This window comes from Pithys albifrons, chromosome 9, assembly GCF_047495875.1.
Source record: "Pithys albifrons albifrons isolate INPA30051 chromosome 9, PitAlb_v1, whole genome shotgun sequence".
NCBI classification, from domain to species: domain Eukaryota; kingdom Metazoa; phylum Chordata; class Aves; order Passeriformes; family Thamnophilidae; genus Pithys; species Pithys albifrons.
In genome coordinates, this window is record NC_092466.1 from 33,725,489 (window position 1) to 33,744,561 (window position 19,073).

Sequence of the window (19,073 nt, forward strand, 5' to 3'; positions counted from 1 at the left end):
AGTTACTGTTTTACAGTAGGAGCATGTAAGTGGTAAATTTTCATACCTGTTATTTGTCCAGCATGTTTTCTCTTCTGTCATGATTCCAGCACAATTTCTGGATTTGTCAGAGAGGGTGTTACTCTCAATTTGGTCCTGTCAAATTTTAAGTTGCTTTTTAAATAGCTTCAGTGTATTTATTTTTATGTGTAAACCCTGCTGAGAATTGTCTCTTTTTAAATGACAACTTGGTGACATTCTCCACATATTTTCCTATGGGGATATTATTCATTCCCATAGAAAATCAAGAATTTCCAGCACATTGTTAACTATTTTAAGATATCCCATAATTAAAAAAAGTATTTCAACTATTTGGCTCATGATCTTGTGAATTATGTTGTGTGTCCCTCTAGCCCTTTGTCCCATGTCATATCCAAAGTGAAAAAGTGAAATTAAAAATGAAGAAGTATAACTAAAGAGCATTGGTGTGCAGGGAGCAGACTGATGGTTCCTGTGGAAATGTCAAGTCAGAAAAGGGGACTGTTGTTTATCACCTTGCCAAAGTGATGGATTTGTGTCTGGTCTCTTCCCTGAGAATGTGTCTGGCTGTTGGAGTCAGCAGGAAAGTTTTTCCGCTGCAATTTTCATGATTAAGTTTTGTGGGCTATTTTTTGCTTTAATTGATTCAGCATAATTCAAACTGATTTGCAGCTTGCCATAGGTTTAATACCAAGTGATTTTGACTTAACTCATTACTTTGATTGAAACATCTATACCTCATTAAGTGTAATATGTCTCTTCTTATTTCCCTTGCCAGCTTTTTCTGGTAGCTGCTCAAGAAAGTGACATAATTTCAAACTTGCTTTTTTTTGTTTTGTTTTGTTTTTAATCCAGTGCCCTTCCCCTGATGGCAGGAGGAGTCGGGGTATAGGATATACCTGGCTGTATTTACTGAGCCTAAATACAGTAGGATCTGATGTGAAGGGATGGATAAGCTGTTTGCAGACAGCTTAGAAACTGTGCCATGTTAAAAATATATATATAGAGAAACATATATATATGGCAGTTGCTCATATATGTAATATATGTGACCTCAGATGAGTAATAAATTACATTTCAACCAGTGATGTCTGTTTCAATTTGTTTAACTTCCAGAAAGTTAAAACATTATGAAATACATTTTTGAAATGAGCAAGTTTCATTTATTGTTCCCCCCACACACACCAACTTGGCTCTTTTTCTGCCTTAGTCTTTGAGTTGTTTTTTCCTTTTTATCCAAACTTCTGCTTTGGGTGTTTCATTGTTTGTAATGAATCCTGAAGTGAGCAGTGCCAGGTTCCTGTGTACTCACAACATGTCACCTCTGTGTTTCCTGGGAGAAGGAGTAACATCTCCTCTGTTTCTGTTCCAGGTCATCGGAGCCCTGGTCCTCGCTGTGGGCATTTATGCAGAAATTGAAAGACAAAAGTACAAGACTCTAGAAAGTGCCTTTCTAGCCCCAGCAATCATTTTAATCCTTTTGGGCATTATAATGTTCCTGGTATCCTTTGTGGGTGTGCTGGCTTCCTTAAGAGACAACTTATGCCTTCTGCAAGCAGTAAGTGCTGGGATTTTTATTCCTAATTTCCAAGGCTTGTTGCTTTTGCTCTTTGGTGCCCCCTGAATCACACCCATAACTGTCTGCATTGAAGAATATTTTAATGGTGTTGCTTTTTTATTTTAGTTAAATCTGAATTAAATGGCAGTGGTGCCTCCATCAGGGAGCAGCAGCCAGTGACAGAACTGGTGAGGGTCTGAGCCCAGCCACCTTACAGCTTCCCAGTAGTTAAGGTTTTATGGAATATAACCAGGAATATGAATGGTTGTCACTTGGTGTGTATCTTGTGCAAGCTCAGCTGTTGACATACCATTTGGCACTGGCTTCTCATTTGGACCTGGAGGAAGCAGCTCGAGAAGGAAACCCTGGCTCAGGCTGATGTCTGGTGGTGTCTGCAGTCTGTCTGTCTTCCCTGGGAAGTGGAATGTGGGGGGGAGATGTGTGGCACAAGATTGGCTGTGTACACTGGGGCTTTGAGAGAAGGGCCCTGGGGGTGAAATGGAAGGGACAAGGTTTTGCTCTGCAGTGCCTCTGAAAGGGTGAATTTTAGGGAAATTCTGTGGTTTCAGATGGAAGTGGCACATGCAACTAATTTAAACTAAAGTGTGAAAATATCATTTTCACCTACATAGAATCATAGATAGTTTGGGCTGGAAGGGACCTTTTAAAAGCCATCTAGTCCAATCCCCTTGCAGTGAGCAGGGAGACCTTCCCACCAGACCAGGCTGCTCAAAACCCCACCCAGCCTGGCCTTGTCATGTCAGTTCAGTCTGATGAAATGTTGAATGTGTGGTATGTTGTGGAGGACAGAGCCAGAATCCTATAATGGATTGGGTTGGAAAAGACCTCTGAGATCATCAAGTCCAACCCTTGGTCCAACTCCAGTCCATTTACCAGATCATGGCACTCAGTGCCACGGCCAAGCTCAGTTTCAAAACCTCCAGGGATGGGGAATCCACCCCCTCTCTGGGCAGCCCATTCCAATGCCTGAGCACTCTCTCCGCAAAGAATTTTTTTCTGCTCTCCAACTTCAATTTCCCCTGGCAGAGCTTGAGCCCATCGTGCCCCCTTGTCCTATTGCTGAGTGCCTGGGAGAAGAGACCAACCCCCACCTGGCCAGAACTTCCCTTCAGGGAGTTCCAGACAGTGCTGAGGTCACCTCTGAGCCTCCTCTTCTCCAGGCTAAACACCCCCAGCTCCCTCAGCCTCTCCCCACAGCACTTGTGCTCCAGTCCCTTCTCCAGCCTTGTTGCTCTTCTCTGGCCCCGCTCCAGCTCCTCAAGATCTTTCCTGAACTGGATTCTGTAGTTAGTTATGCTGGAATTTTACTGAGGGCCCATCCTTAGGCTTCTCCCACACTGAGCGTGGTGGTGTGTCCAGTGCTGAGAACTCTTTCTGTTCCCATCCTGCTAGCAAGCCCAGTTGGATATTTAACAAAGCAAGTCTCTGGTTCCTGCTTCTCAGGCTGATTCCAGATTTAGCAGGAGAAAAGATACCTGTCTGGTGAATTCATGACACTAATACTGGGTGTGGAGCACACAGAAGTTAAACCAGCTCTCAGAGGGGAGCATTAGGAGTTACTTTCAGATCACCTTGGCTCTTGATGAAGTTCATTGTTCCACAGCAGACCTAAATTCACATAACAGCCATAATGCCTAAAGGGTTGGAAAATGTTTCAAGTGCTGGTGCATTGCAGCTGTCTCATGGTGCTGTGGATTTCTTCATGTTATTCATATTTTGGATGAGCAGTCACATGTGTGACTGCATCTAAGAGCACGTGTATATACATCAATACTTAAGTGTGTGAAGCCACACACTAAGAGGTACCAAGCCCAGAATTTTGGTTTGATTTAGTGCTGGCAGTTTAGTAGAAGGCTTTTTGGATTAGCTTAAGGTGCTGCTTCACCCAGAAATTGAAAGAAAACAGGTAAATACTGGTTTTGTAGGAGGAATAAAAACATGAATTTCAGTGTGGTTTGTAGCACTCCATCAATGTGCTTTTCTGGGATGCTGTTGTGGAAAGAAGTATCTTGGCATGATAAATGCATCCAATGCTTTTGAGTCCATTCAAAGCAGACAAATAATGTGTTTGCCAGTTGGGCAAACCCCAGAATAACTCAAGGGAGGACAAAAGGCTTTCTCATGACCTGGGGAATTTTATAAGAACAAACACGTCATTTTACATCTTTTTTTCAAATGCCATCTCGTTTGTTGAAGGCAAAGTCTCAATGTTAGAATAAAGAGCACTCATTGAAAGAATAATTGAAGTTTGTTCTGTCTAATGACTCACTTGCACTCGTTTTTCTGCAGTTCATGTACATTCTTGGGATCTGCTTGCTGATTGAGCTGACTGGTGGAGTGGTGGCCCTGATCTTCAGAAACCAGGTGAGCTCCTTGTGTTTAGGTTTGGTTCATGGAGAACATGACTTAAAATCCAAGATGTTACAGCTATGCAAAATAGAAGGTGTTAAAATTGTCACCTGAGCACTGACTGATGGAGGTCTGAGGACAGGTCCACACTTTTCAGGGTCTTCAAATGTTCAGTGATGGTGGGATTTGCCACCTGCTCTGGAGATGAACTCCAGACTGAAGAATTTGGAGAAAATCTGGTAACTATGAGTGAGCAATGCAGGCAAAATGAGTTTCCAGCTCTCTGTGTATTGCAATGTGCTTCCTTCTGTTTTGCCATCTGGGTCTTACTGCTGATTTGGGAAGTTTCCAGATTGATTTGGAGACTTTGTTAGTTTTTAGTGGCCAAAATGTTTTACCTTACCTAAAGGACAGCTTTTCCCTGCCCACATCCATGGGCAACATCCCTAATTTATATAGGACACCCCATCTAGTGTGCTATTACTGTACTAAACCCTTGATTTTTGTAAACAGAAAGCAGCATACTATTCTTTTCAGTTAGAAATGCTTTAAAACATAGATGTGTTCACTATGGCAAGTAGTAGATTTCTGTGCTTTCATTTATTTTTCAAATCTGGCAAAGTATGAACATTAAAAAGAAATGCTGAATAATAAGATGTCTTCCCTCAGAAAAAAACCTTTTTGTTCTGGTTTGTCTGTGAGTGTTGCAGTTTGTAATACTGAAAGGTGTATTTCAGGTTTTCTGACCTGTAAGGATTTAACTTTGCCCATTTTAGCCACTGGATTGAAAGGAAAGTTGTTACATTCTGGTTATGATTAGTCCCTGTTTTTGCTGTGCTGTGATTGTGCTGGATCTTGAAAACTAAATACTTTTTTTGCTTTCTTTCTCCTCATCTTCTGAACTTTGAAAAGGTTTTATTGATTTAGTTTCTAATATGCCATGCTCAGGAGATACCATTTTATGTCTGCCATCATTCCACTGCTTTTTTTCTCAAAACAACCACTGGGAAACCTTTTTCTGCTTAAGGTGGGATAAATCTCCTTATCTGGCCATTGTGGACTCCTTGGAAAATAGAATCATAGAATGGATTGGGTTGGAAAAGACCTCTGAGATCATCAAGTCCAACCCTTGGTCCAACTCCAGTCCCTTTACCAGATCATGGCACTCAGTGCCACGGCCAAGCTCAGTTTCAAAACCTCCAGGGATGGGGAATCCACCCCCTCTCTGGGCAGCCCATTCCAATGCCTGAGCACTCTCTCTGCAAAGAAGTTTTTTCTGCTCTCCAACTTCAATTTCCCCTGGCAGAGCTTGAGCCCATCGTGCCCCCTTGTCCTATTGCTGAGTGCCTGGGAGAAGAGACCAACCCCCACCTGGCCAGAACTTCCCTTCAGGGAGTTCCAGACAGTGCTGAGGTCACCTCTGAGCCTCCTCTTCTCCAGGCTAAACACCCCCAGCTCCCTCAGCCTCTCCCCACAGCACTTGTGCTCCAGTCCCTTCTCCAGCCTCCTTGCTCTTCTCTGGCCCCGCTCCAGCCCCTCAGTCTCTTTCCTGAACTGAGAGGCCCAGAACTGAACACAACACTCAAGGTGTGGCCTCCCCAAGGCAGAGTCCAGGGGAAGGGTCACTGCCCTGGGCCTGCTGGCCATGCTATTTCTGATCCAGGCCAGGATCCCATTGGCCTTCTTGGCCACCTGGGCACACTGTTGTCTTATGTTAAATCAAATTAATGTGAAATTTATGGAAAATAGAATTCATGGAAGGTGATGGTGACACAGTCAACTCTTGTTGCAGAGCATGGTGCCAAAATCCACCACCCAAGGCCACTGTTCTGTCACCTGTGAGATGATGAGGATCCCCAGTGCCCAGAGGGAGGGAGAGTGCCCAGGGATGACGGGACCATCTCTGGGAGATGCTTGGAGAGTCACAGAGAAGAGAGCTGTTACACTGTTGGCACTTCCCAGCAGTGAGGCTGCTCCCATAAGAGAGAACAGATGGTTGGTCCGTGCAGGGCTGTGCTAAGATTTATTTTTATTTAGTGTTTGTTTTTCCTTTAGAAGAAAGAAAAAAAGCCTTATCCTTTGTGGTCATCAGTCACACTCTTCACTTAAACTGCTCTTCTGATTTTGTTTCCATTTGTGCAACCCATGGACCTTGTTCTCTTTTTGCTTCTTAGACAATCAAGTTTTTGAATGATAATATTAGAAGAGGAATAGAGAATTACTACGATGATTTAGACTTCAAGAACATCATGGATTCTGTTCAAAAGCAGGTTTGGTTTTGTTGGGTGTTTTTCCCCTGGGACTAACTTGGTGCCAAGATGCAGCAGGTCCTTGGTGACAACTTTGAGTATTTTCAGTGATGTGATAATCAAGTTCTCACCGATGAGGGGGATGAGATCTCCTGTGTCTCTCTTTGGTGTCACTGACATCAGCACTCACCCAGCATTCCAGCTGGCATTTAAACCCCTCTGCATCACTGCAAAAAGAGGGGGCCAAAATGCAGCTTTTGCCTTGGCAAGTGCAATTCAGGTGCTCCAGGTCAGATCCTACAAACACAGAGGGGCCACACAGTTGAGTTCAGCCAAAGTCAGCCTGAATTCCACCCAAGGCCTTGCACTCAGCCTTTCTGCTGGTCCAGGGGATTCAGAGGCATCTCATTGACAGGAGTCATTGGATAAAGAGAAATGAGGTGGCATTTAGACTGTTAGAACATGGGCTGTTGTGTTGTCACTGGAGGGCACACAGAGAGCTCTTTAACAAGGTGGTTTTTGGAAGGAAATGCCCGTGGAAGTGTCTACACCTGTAATTAAAATTTAGAAATGGTGTTGAGCCCAGCTGGGCATTACTTAATGGCACGTGGAGTTGACTCACAGCCTTTTTTTATTTTAATAAGGCTGGTCTGTTGAAATGTTTATTGGGTTATTGAAGAGTTCTGCCATGCAGTTCAGAGACTATAGAAGAAGCAGAAAATGTTCAGAAATGTGATGTCAGGGCCCATGTGATGTCTGTGACTGTGCCAAATAATGATTAAAAAAGAAAATTAACTTAGGAAGTGATACATGTATTTTAGGACATCGTTATGGAGATGGCAGCCTGCTTTGAAAAACAGAAGTTAGCATGGAAAGTCTGTCAAAAGCAAAACCATCCCAAGGAAATTTTGTCATTAGACTTCATAATGCTGTAAAGTTTCCATGCACTGCCCAAAGTTATGGATAAGTACAGCAAATACACATCTGACTGATTAAATGAACTGTTCCTTTTCCCTTTGTTTAAATTATAAAGTGAATATTTGTATGAAGTCAGTGTAAACTTACAGTATTTGTTTGCCAGATTTCAGTTCTTCTAAATTACACCCACAATGTTTTAGTGAGATTGATTTATAGCAATGCTTTTGTCTTTTAGGCTCTGTTAGAAATGTAGTCACAGTCCTTCCAACAACTGCAGAAATCTATTACAGGTCAAGAAAGAATAGTGTAAAAACATTGCTTAGTGATGTCCAGACCTGGAAAGATGATTTTTCACCTTGGAAAAGATGGGAACTGGAACTTTGGATGGAGTGCTTTGCTCTGGCACCCTGGGTTGTTACAGCTTGATCAGTGATGGAGGAATGCCACCTATATCCTTAATTCTTTTGAGTTATATCTATCCTATACATGCCTTGCTGATAAAATGACAGAATTTCTGGATAGCTTGTGGCTTTTAAAATTGTTTTATTCTTACTTTGTTTACTGCATAGTCGAAGAGTTTAGGTTAAGATTTTTTTTCCTTTGCCTTTTAGAATCACAGAATCGTTCAGCTTGGAAAAGACCTTTAAGATAATTGAGTTTTGTGTTGTTTTCTTCCAGTTTAAGTGCTGTGGTGGGGAAGATTACAGGGATTGGTCCCAAAATGTGTACCACAGCTGTGAGGCTCCAGGCCCCCTGGCCTGTGGGGTGCCCTACACTTGCTGCATCAGAAATAAGGTAAGTCCTGGCCCTTCAGCATCACACAGAATCACAGACTATTCTGGGTTGGGAGGGACCCACAAGGATCATCGAGTCCAACTCTTAAGTCAATGGCCCACACAGGGGATTGAACCCATGACCTTGGCATTATTACAGCCAAGTTTTAACCAACCGAGCTAATCTTCACTGAGGATCTTATCTTACTTTAGGAAGTCTGGGGTAAGAAGCAAGGAAAATGGGTCCTTCCTTCCTGTAGTGAATCTGTGGGTCTTTGACAGCTTGAAGAGGAGAAATTAAAACCTGGCTGTAATAATGCCAAGGTCATGGGTTCAATCCCCTGTGTGGGCCATTGTCTTAAGAGTTGGACTCGATGATCCTTGTGGGTCCTTCCAACTCAGAATAGTCTGTGATTCTGTGAAATAATGAGTTAGATGTGTTGGCTCTGCTCTGTCCTACTGACCCACTACACAGCCCCAGAGGAGATCTTGGGAGCTCCTCTGATCTCAGCCTGAACCAGAGCTGCTTAAAATGAAGTTTTGCTGGTGTTTTCCCCAGGGTTATCTGCCCCAGCTTTGCCAGGAAGCCTGGGCCCTGGTTGCTTCCGTGGGAGGGGGTTGGAGTGATGTGCACCAGCTGCTGGGGGAACTAAAACCTGAGCAGAATGAGCTCGTCATCCAGAATAATCCAGAAATGGGAGCAGCTGACCTCAGGGTCAGGGCATGCTCATGGGCACAGGGCTAGTCTGGAGCTGCTGCTCTGCCCTAACCCATCCTTGAAAACTACCTGCCTTCCCACCCTCTAAAATCCTGGAAGGACTGGGGCAGTTTCTCAGAATCACAGACTATTCTGAGTTGGAAGGAACCCACAAGGATCATCGAGTCCAAAAACTGATATTAACTGGTGCTGTCAGCAGGAGGAACAGGAACTGAGTTTCATGTAAATGTGTTTTAATTAAATGTTACAGTTCATTGCTCTGCATTTGAGGGATGTGTGCAATGCTGATTTTGATAAGGAAGTTTTCCTAAACTTGAAACCAGTACAGGCAATCCCTGCCTTGCTGGGTTTTGGTCTTTGTTCTGAGCACAAGACAGAGTGTGTGTAAGAGCAGACAGAGCAGAGCTCATGATGCTGAGCCTGCCGGTGCCTGCTTTGAGCTGCCCTCTCAACATCTGCCTTGAGTGTGGCTGTTTAATTACAAACAGGGAAAGTAAAGCTGTGTCAGTAATCCCTCTAGGTGTTGCTGAGAAATGTGTATCATATGAAGGTGCTTCTGTGATTACATGTGCTTACATATTTTTGGTGTGTGAGAAAGGATCTGTTTAAATCTGCCATGAGCTTCGATTTATTCTCAGAAACCAAAGCTAAACAGTTATGCTTTGAGTCTTAGGTGTTTGAGAGTAAGAAATTTGTGTATATGAAAATAGTTCCTGCTGATCTGCAGCTGCATGGAGCAGAAGAACTCAGGATTTTGCCCTCAGGAAAGGGAAAGCACTGAAATAAAAACTTCTCCAAGAAAAAGCAGGGAGCATCTTCTCTGTGTCCTTCACTAACAGCTGGGGATGAGGAGGATGAGGCTACTTGTGGAGTGTTAAGCTCAGGGAAGTTAATTGAAAGGCAAGGAGAAGCCCCAAAATCACAAACTTCATCTTTAAGCATAGCCTGTTGATCCAGGTGCTGCAGTGCTTAGGACTGCTTAGGCTTTGCCCCTCCAGGATGGCATTGCTGGGCCCTGTGCAGTCCAAGTGGCATGGAAGGTGCTTGGCAGGGAAACACCAACACCAGGCTACAAGGATCATAGAATCATGGAATCATTTGGGTTGGAAGAGACCTCCGAGATCATCAAGTCCAACTCTTGATCCAACCCCACTTTGATTACCAGATCATGGCACTCAGTGCCACGGCCAATCTCACCTTAAAACCTCCAGGGTCGGAGAATCCACCACCTCCCTGGGCAGGCCATTCCAATGCCTGACCACTCTCTCTGGAAAGAACTTTTTCCTGATATCCAACCTAAACCTCCCCTGGCAGAGCTTGAGCCCCTGCCCTCTTGTCCTGCTGTTGGTTGGCTGAGAGAAGAGACCAACCCCCACTTGGTTACAACATCCTTTCAGGGAGTTGTAGAGAGTGATAAGGTCTCCCCTGAGCCTCCTCTTCTCCAGGCTAAACACCCCCAGCTCCCTCAGCCTCTCCCCACAGCACTTGTACTCCAGTCCCTTCTCCAGCCTCGTTGCTCTTCTCTGGCCCCGCTCCAGCCCCTCAAGATCTTTCCTGTACTGAAGGGCCCAGAACTGAACACAACACTGCCTTGGGGCAGAAACCAACCAGAGGATGCATAAATCTTCTATGTTTGAAAATCCTTCCAAATACAGGCTGGTTTCTATCCTGGAAAGCCACAGATAGGGTTTGTGATTACTCTTTGGCTTTGTAGTCATGGAAAACTCCCGCTAATGTCGGAGGTTGGATTCTGATCCTCTGAAAAAGCCGCCTGCTAACACGAGCCAGGCTCACACTGGGGGGGCTCTGAGGGAACTGTGTTCAAACTGAAATGTTTACTAAAGACTTACACTAGTGTAGCAGGTAAAAATGAGTCCCAGATGCCTTTAAGCCTCTGTTTCTAATGTGTTTATCTCCACTGTGTATCTTTGCTAGTGCCATGATGTCCTGTTAGCAAATGCCGTGTTTCAAATGAAATGATGTCACTGCATTCATTGTCACATATTTCAGGGGTGGTCACACGTCTCTTGGTTGGGCTCCAGTGGTTTGGGAATGTGGGATGGCTCACAGCCAACACAACAGCACACTGGTACCCAATACTGCAAACACTGACTTCCAACAGTATTTGTTCCCTGTGGTTGGCAGATGGGTGCCCCTCATGGTTTCCCAACAGCCCTGTGAAATAGTTGGAGATTTTTCTTCTGGGACTGGGCTGAACCTTGTTTGTCAGACAGTTGTGTGTTCAGGGTGAGAGCCCAGCTTTTTGGGGGCTTAAGAACTCTGACCCTGGCTGGTGTTTGTCATTTTGTACCATCCATTTTCCATCATTTGCAAACATCCCCCTTCCTTCTCAGGAAGGTGACTTGAGAACCCCAGGCTACTGCTCAGAGGCCACCAGCATGTAGAAATCTTCATTCCTACATCTTCTTTTTAATTCTGAGGAAGGGTATTCAGTTGTCCAGAGAAGCTGTGGCTGCCCCATCCCTGGAAGTGTCCCAGGCCAGGCTGGATGGGGCTTGGAGCAACCTTGGATAGTGGAAGGTGTCCCTGCCCATGGCGGGGGGTTGAAACTAGATGGTCTTGAAGGCCCCTTCCAACCCAAACCGTTCAATGATTCTCTATCAATATTGCAGTTTGTTCTGAGTTACTTTCCTCATTTACAGATTTTCATTTTCTTCCACATTTTTGGCTTTGTTTGCTGCTGGGGAGCTTTAAGTTGGATGATTTGTAAGTGAAGGATGGTATTTTCAGGTTAGCTTTGCCAGGCCAGGTAGAACTGTGGAACCTGTGGAAAATACTACATGGCTACAGGTAATGTGTTAGCAATGCGTGGTGAATGCAAGCACTCAGTCATTTATAAATATGTGGATTTTATATTCTCTTATATAATGGTATATAGAATTATATTGCAATGAAGTTAAATCTTGTAAAAAGTTCATGGTATTGGATGTTATTTGAAGCGTAGATATTTCTGAGCTTAAATTTGTCATCATGATGGCATGAAGGCCATGGTAACCCTGGTTTTCTTAATAAGATATATTGAGTTATTAAGGCTTAAAATGAAACCCAGCTGTTTGTTCTGTGGAAACAGCTGTGTTGTAGCTCGCCTTGGTTGCTGGTGCCACGCTGGTTTGGTTGGATTTCAAATGTGTTGTGACTCACTGACAACACTCATTTCTCTAAAATCCTGTAGAACTCTGACTAAATCTGACCCTGGGCCTGCTGGAAGAAAGTGGTGTTGGTGTGGGAAATAATCATGTTGTTGCTTTTATGTGGGCTGGACGAACACAAGAAGAGTAAAAATAATGTTTTTGGGATTTTTATTTTCTGCTGCAGTTTATATTTGTTGTTTTCTTTTCAGACAGACATTATCAACACTATGTGTGGATACAAAACCATTGACAAAGAGGTAATGTAACCAGTGTTACACCATGACAGAGGGTGCTGCTTCTCTGCATTTCTTTGGTCAGTTATCAAGTTTTCTTCTGCATGCTTCAATCTCCTGGACAGTTAAATCAGCATTTTAAAGGATTTTCTTTTGTGGAATCACTCCCTTATATTAAAAAAGCTAATTTTGTTTGATTGTGATATCTTCCCTTCTTTGTACTTTCCACAATTCCTTGTTTGATGACAACTAATTGCACAATAATGCACAAAAAGCTCCTTTCACACTTCTAAGCAGTGACTTGAGTTGGGGAAAAGCTTTTAATACTTAAAAGCCAAAGTTTCTCACTGAGGAAAATTGGTGTTGATAAAGCAGACTTAGCTGTTTCTAAGTATTTTATGTCCCAGGAGTGGGTGTTTTATTTTTAAATCTGTAATAGCTATTCCTGGAGGAGGAGTGGAACTTCTCAGGTTGTGTTGACAGCCCTCTCCTTCCTCCAGAGTGGGATGGGGTCTCCTCCTTCAGCTTTCCCTTTTGGGAATAGCCCCAGTGGCTCCTGAGTAGAGACTGCCAGCTCAGGGCAGTAATTACTGAGTGATTAAGAAGGGAAATCAGTAATTGGATCTGCCCTGAGTTCTCAGTCATGGCTTTGGAGTGCTGATGTGGGGGCTGCTCTGAAAAGCACCTCTCCCCAACTCCTTTGAGGCACTTGGAGCACAATGCGAGCCTCAGTTGTTGGTTTTTGGGATTACTGGTTATCTTTACATACAACTTGTCTTCATTTAGATTAATTAATTTAGAGATTAATCATCTGAACGCTCCAGCCTGGCTCCAATGCCCTGAGCACTTAAGCATATGCTTAACTTTACTCCATTCATCTGCTTGGGACCCTTTGCAGCCTCAAGTGCTTTCTGTATTAGGGGTTGGGGTCACGGGGCAGTGCAGCTTGCAGGGCTGAATCCCAAACCCTCTTGTTCCTGCCCTTTTTAGAGCCTATTGCAAAGCACTTGGTCCACAATTTATATTTTTCCACTGCTGTACTTTCAACTTGAAAGCAGAATTGAAAGCTAAAGGGAGACTTCTTTCTAAGTGATCTCAAATGAAAACTGGATGGATTTCTTGTAGAAAAGTGGCTGCAAAACCAGGTTTAAAACAACAAAATAACTTATATAGCTGTGGAGCAACCTAAAAACAGATGGAAGGATTAGTGATGAGATCCTTGTCAAATTCAATAGGTTTAAAGAGGTGGGAAGGCAAACCAAATTTGCCTCCTTGAATTCTGAGTGACCATGTGTGTCACACACCAGTGGAACTGCCTGTTGAACCTTCACTCTGTTGTTTTGCAGCGCTTGAGTGTTCAGAACGTTATCTACGTCCGAGGATGCACGAATGCAGTGCTTATCTGGTTTTTGGACAACTACAGCATCATGGCTGGTGTGCTGCTGGGCATATTGCTGCCCCAGGTAGGGAGGGGCCACTGCTTTATCCACTGAAGAAGCATCCTGTTTGTTGCTACAGTATGTGAAATCTCATTTGACTATAACCATGTTTTTTTATTTAAATGTAATGTAACTGATAAGCTGAGATGGCATTCTGGTAATTCAGTAGCATTACTGTGATATGTTGCAGGATTAGGTGGAGTAGTTTACTTTTCCTTGGGGGCTTTTTGGGTCCTCTCCTCCCCAGGCTCCATCCGCTGAGATTTTCTAATGCTTCAAAGCACAGAGGTGGTAAATCTTCTGTTAGTTCTTCACAAAAATTATACATTTATGGATCATTTATGTGCAAAGAATAACAGTGTGAACTCCCCACATACCTGCCCATATATCAGATGTGTGTATATGCAATTTGTAAAATCATAGAATCGATTGGGTTGGAAAAGACCTCCGAGACCCTTAGTTCAACTCCAGTCCCTTTACCAGAGTATGGCACTCAGTGCCACATCCAGTCTCACGTTGAAAACCTCCAGGGATGGGGAATCCACCCCCTCCCTGGGCAGGCCATTCCAATGCCTGATTACTCTCTCTGTAAAAAACTTCTTCCTGATATCCAACCTAACCGTCCCCTGGCAGAGCTTAAGCCCGTACCCCCTTGTCCTACTGTTGGTCGCCTGAGAGAAGAGACCAACCCCCACCTGGCCAGAACTTCCCTTCAGGGAGTTCTAGACAGTGCTGAGGTCACCTCTGAGCCTCCTCTTCTCCAGGCTAAACACCCCCAGCTCCCTCAGCCTCTCCCCACAGCACTTGTGCTCCAGTCCCTTCTCCAGCCTCGTTGCTCTTCTCTGGCCCCGCTCCAGCCCCTCAATCTCTTTCCTGAACTGAGGGGCCCAGAACTGAACACAACACTCAAGGTGTGACCTCCCGAAGGCAGAGTCCAGGGGAAGGGTCACTGCCCTGGGCCTGCTGGCCACACTAGTTTTGATCCAGGCCAGGATCCCATTGGCCTTCTTGACCACCTGGGCACACTGTTGGCTCCTGTTGAGCTTCCTGTCCCTCAGTCCCCCCAGGTCCCTTTCTGTCTGGCTGCTCTCTAGCCACTCTGTGCCCAGCCTGGAGAGCTGCAGGGGGTTGTTGTGGCCAAAGGGCAGGACCTGCACTTGGCCTTGTTGAACTTCATCCCATTGGAATCAGCCCATCCCTCAAGTCTATCCAGATCCCTCTGCAGAGCCCTCCTGCCTTCCAGCAGGTCGACACTCCCTCCCAACTTGGTGTCATCAGCAAACTTGCTAATAATCTCCTGAAAGAAGCATGAGGTTAAGCTGTCTGTGAGCTCTGACTAGCGGTGCTTTGCCTTTGCAGTTCCTGGGGGTGCTGCTGTCCCTGCTCTACATCACCCGGGTCGAGGACATCATCACGGAGCACAAGCTGAGCGAGAGGCTCTTCGAGGACCCGCGGCACAGACCTGCCCCCGAGTTCGGCGGCGCCGGCTGCTGCATGTGCTACCCAGGGTGACTGCAGGGACCCGAAGTGCAGTTAAAACCAGGCAAACCCACCTGGTCTGGCTTGTGCTGGCTGTGCCAGCCCGGCAGTGGGTGCCTCTGCAGCCACAGACACGCCAGGAGGGCCCCGCGCTGCCGGCGATGCCGCGGGATTGCGGCGCTGCCGGAAGGTGGGGTTTGTGTGGATCATTAAATCTTGTTTTTGAATGACTGCTGAGTGATGCACAGCCAGAACAACTATCCTGGGAAGGCTGAAACGTCGATTTCTGGGAAGTGTGTTCGCGTCTTGGGATGTCGTACTTAAATGTTTGCCCTTTCCAACTTTATTTTCGTACTCCTTGCAAGAGAGATTTCTTACTGATCTACGTGGTGAATATTAGACATGCATTTAATAACTTTTCTATGCTAATCTTGATGAATCTCCTGACAATAATGGATGTGATGCTGATCGCTTTCATTGCTCAGTTTTCTGTGCCTTTTAGTAATGGGGCAAATGCCAATGTGGAATCAGTCAGGTAATGCTTGATATATTTTTTAATGCAACTTCTTACTGTCTGGCTTTTGTATAAACTTACAAGATGTTTGAGTCTTGTATGTACTGTATTTTTCCTCTTCAGTAAATTAACTAGGTGATTTATGACTTTCTATTTTTTGGAGGTCTGTATGTCAAGATATTTCTAAATTTTGTTGTCAAAATAAAAACAAGTTGTTTTTGTTAAAAAAAACCCAAAATCACACAAGTATTTTGTTTAGTATGCTTTTTACGTTCTTATGTAAGTTAAAGCCTGTCCCTCAGATGCTGAATTCAAAGGTAGAAATAGGTGGAGCTGTGATTCTGGCTTGGGGGCTTTTGGAGAGGCACTGACCATCTGTGCCTCCCTTGCTTCTCTTAGTGAATTGGGGACAGACAATTGACTGAGCGTCACCAAGAGCTCTGGGGGTTTTGTTGTTGTTCCTTTGTCCTGAGCATTTCTCTGCAGTCTCTCCAGCCCCAGCCAGGCTTGCAGGCAAAATGCAAAACCTAATTATCATGATACTTCAAATAAACCAAAGTCAGGATGAGAGGAAAGCAGGTTTATATCCTGAATCTAAATCTCTGCTTTTCTAAACAGTCCACTAAGACAAACAGAGCAGTATCTGATACTATCTCCTTGTTGCTTTTTGTGTTTGTTTATTTGTTTTGTTTTTTTTTTTACATTTTCTTGTCCTGGACATTTTTTCTGCTTTTTTATTAAAACTCAGTGTTTGCTGGTTAGCTCTCTGCCTTCACCAAGAATTTCTGAGGAAGCTTTAGGTATTTCCAGGAGCCAGAAAGAACTCATCCAGTTGTTTGGTGTTCCTGATGGTTTCCAGGGAGAGAGATCCCACAGCGTTCCTTTCTACACAGCACACTCTAGCGTTGGGTCCTGCACATGGTTTATTACATATTTCATTGCTCCATATCGTTGTTCCCTAAATCTTTCTGGTGTGTGTCTTGAATAATGTGCTTTGGTAAGTGAAGAAACGAGTGTGTTTTAAGGGTGGATTTGTGTACAAGGAGAGGAAGGGGAAAAGGAGGGGCAGCTTGGGAGGACAGAGCTGACTGCTAGGGAAGGGTGGGAAAATTGAAGCTGAAATTGCTTTCTTGTGGAGAATGGGCTGGCAAGGTGGGAATGACAAATGTAATTCTCCTTTGAAGACAGAAGTAATTTTTTTATATACTAGTAGTGTCTTATAAATGTTGTAGGTGTTTGGAATACAAGATACCCCAGGCAAGCAGGAGGTGATGGAAGCGTGGTTAAACTTTGGGTGGTTTAAATGAAATGAGGAGACTATTTGGTGATAGCAGAGAGCAATTCTCCTTTAGCAAGCAAACTTATGGGCCGTACTGAATTTTCAGCCATCCCCAGTGCTCGTTATCATATACAGTGTTTCATGGGAGTGGTGTCTGCCTGACAATGATGGAGTCAACCTGTGTGGTTTTGTTTAATAAATTCATCCAAATAAGTTTAATAAGTTGATTCATAAACTGCTGATCCTTTCCATTGCCTCAGATCTGAGGAAATTAACTCTTGGCCTCACGGGTCTGTGGTGACTGGAGGGAAGGTGATGCCTACTGGGAGGTGGCTGGAGGAGGGAGATGCAACAGTTCTCTGTTATGTGCCATTTCAACAGCTGACATGAAAGTTGACTTAAATGAGTGAAGAATGCTGATCTAATTCAATCCCTGTCCTCGTGGCTGGGCTGCTCCTCACAGATGCATCCTTAACTTGATTTAAAATAATGCTTTTTGCTTACTGTTGAAAAGATGAGGCAACTCTGCCAGAACTGTGGATTTTTTTGTGTGCACAATTTTAAAGTGCCGTGACAACTGTGAGCTTCCCGTGGTTCATCCTCTTTCCATCTCTCTTCAGCCAGAAAGAGAGACTTGCTTCTGTGTTTCAAATAATTAGAGGCCATTGAGGCACAGACTTGGAGTGCCTGGCTGGAGCATCGTGTGTGCTGTGTGTGCCGCTGCTGATACAGGATAAAAGCCTTTAATTAGCGCGGATCCGGAGGAGAACTGCTCAGCAGCTCGCCCTCTGCTGGTGTGGATGTGCCATAGCGCAAGGCACTAATTAAATCCCTGCTCGCTGGAATTAAATCTCTGCTCAGTGCATCCATCCCTTGCCCTGCTTCAAGAAGCCCCTTTGTGCGGGCACAGCCTCCATGGAAATCCCTCTGCAGCCCCGAACCTCTGCAGTGATTACCATCTGTTCATGAAGGACACTCGGGGTCTGGCTGTTGGTTACAACTTCACCTGGAAAACCAGCCTCTGAGGTGGGATGAGCTGATGTCCTCTTGATGGGGGAAAAAAAAATCATCAGCAGTGCTTGAGATGTAAAAATCATCAGTGTTTGTGATTTAGCTAGACGTTATTTTGCAGGTTTGTGTTCCTACAGCCCTTCTCTTCACTAGAAAGTGTTCATGACTTTTCTGCACCAGCTGATTATTCAAAAGTTCTTGCATGGGCTCAGGAATTGCTGTTTGGTATGAAATAATGTGGGTGTTCAGCCAGAGGAAGCAGATGCACCCACGCATTGGGATTCTGTGGGCTCTGCTGGGCCAGGGAGATGGAGTCGACCTCGAGGACATCAGTGGCACATGAAGTTGCTTTGGGTTTCCATATTCATTTGATGTTTGTGCCTTTTTGGCGAGGGAGGGTGGTGTCTTCTGTGGTGGGAGAGCAGTACTGCTGTTTATCTTGTCAAAACTACTTCCAGTCCATTATACTGCTTAAAGCTGATGCGACTCCCATCTCTTTTTGTACTGGGGTGGAAGGGTTTGGGTTCAGCTCCTGGCCTGAAGGCTGTCTCTGTAGCTCTAAGGGATGAGATTTGGCCCTGCAGCAGTAAGAGCCCTCAGCAAAGGCAGCTGTTGAATTCCCCCAGGAAAGGCAACTATTAAATCCCCTCAGGAAAGTGTGAGTCCTCTCTGTTTCCAGCATGCTCTTTGAAGGAGGTACTTTTCTCCCGTGGGAAGTTTTGTCCTTGATATGGAGGTGAAAGCTGCCATCATGCTGGAAAGGAGCCAATCTGCCTGAGATGTGCACACCAGGGCAATGCCACCTCATCCTTCTGGGCACTGGGCACTGGTTTGCTGATCTCAGCCCTGCTTGGAGATTTCTTGTGGGTCAACTCCACGGGTTCTGGGATGGGAGGTTTTGTCTGGGGAAGTACAAGGAGCTCCTGGTACTGGCTGAGCATCTCTTGCCACAGCACTCCCAGGATGCTCAGAGACTCCTCAGTGGGATCCCTGCGGGGTTGAACCCTCAGCTGGAGCAAAGCAGGAGCAGCACCATCTCCTCTACCTTAAGGCTACTCCAGCTTGGGTTAAAATAAACATAACGATTCTCAGAGAGGTTTGGAGGGTGCTAAGGAAAACCTGCTCATTGAAGGGCAGGCCCTGTCAGAGCTGTTGAGCTGCTGTGGATTATTGATTCTTGGAGAAGTCTGTGTGCAGTGCTTTGAAGTTTCTGTGTTTTTTCAGACCTAACTGGGTTTTGGGTGCCTGGGAAAGCTGCCTTCTCCCCATCTTTCCTAGGGTGGGTGTTGTGTGCTCTCCAGTCCTGTGCAGCACACTCCTTTGCTGGGATGGGTAAGTGCAAATTCAAAGGGCCTCATGCCA

The 19,073-nt window shown here is 44.9% G+C and overlaps 1 protein-coding gene across 3 annotated transcripts in view; it reads left to right on the forward strand.

Moving 5' to 3' along the window:
* TSPAN15 (tetraspanin 15) overlaps positions 1-15,567 on the forward strand; it is a 19,082-nt gene extending 3,515 nt beyond the window's left edge. For all 3 annotated transcript variants that reach the window (XM_071563053.1, XM_071563051.1, XM_071563054.1), the window contains exons 2-8: positions 1,391-1,576; positions 3,887-3,961; positions 6,121-6,216; positions 7,792-7,908; positions 11,966-12,013; positions 13,336-13,452; positions 14,788-15,567. In XM_071563053.1, coding sequence (XP_071419154.1) covers positions 1,391-1,576; positions 3,887-3,961; positions 6,121-6,216; positions 7,792-7,908; positions 11,966-12,013; positions 13,336-13,452; positions 14,788-14,940 — 792 coding nt within the window. In that variant the 3' untranslated portion in view covers positions 14,941-15,567. The remainder of the gene's footprint in view (positions 1-1,390; positions 1,577-3,886; positions 3,962-6,120; positions 6,217-7,791; positions 7,909-11,965; positions 12,014-13,335; positions 13,453-14,787) is intronic.
* The last annotated feature ends 3,506 nt before the right edge of the window (positions 15,568-19,073 follow it).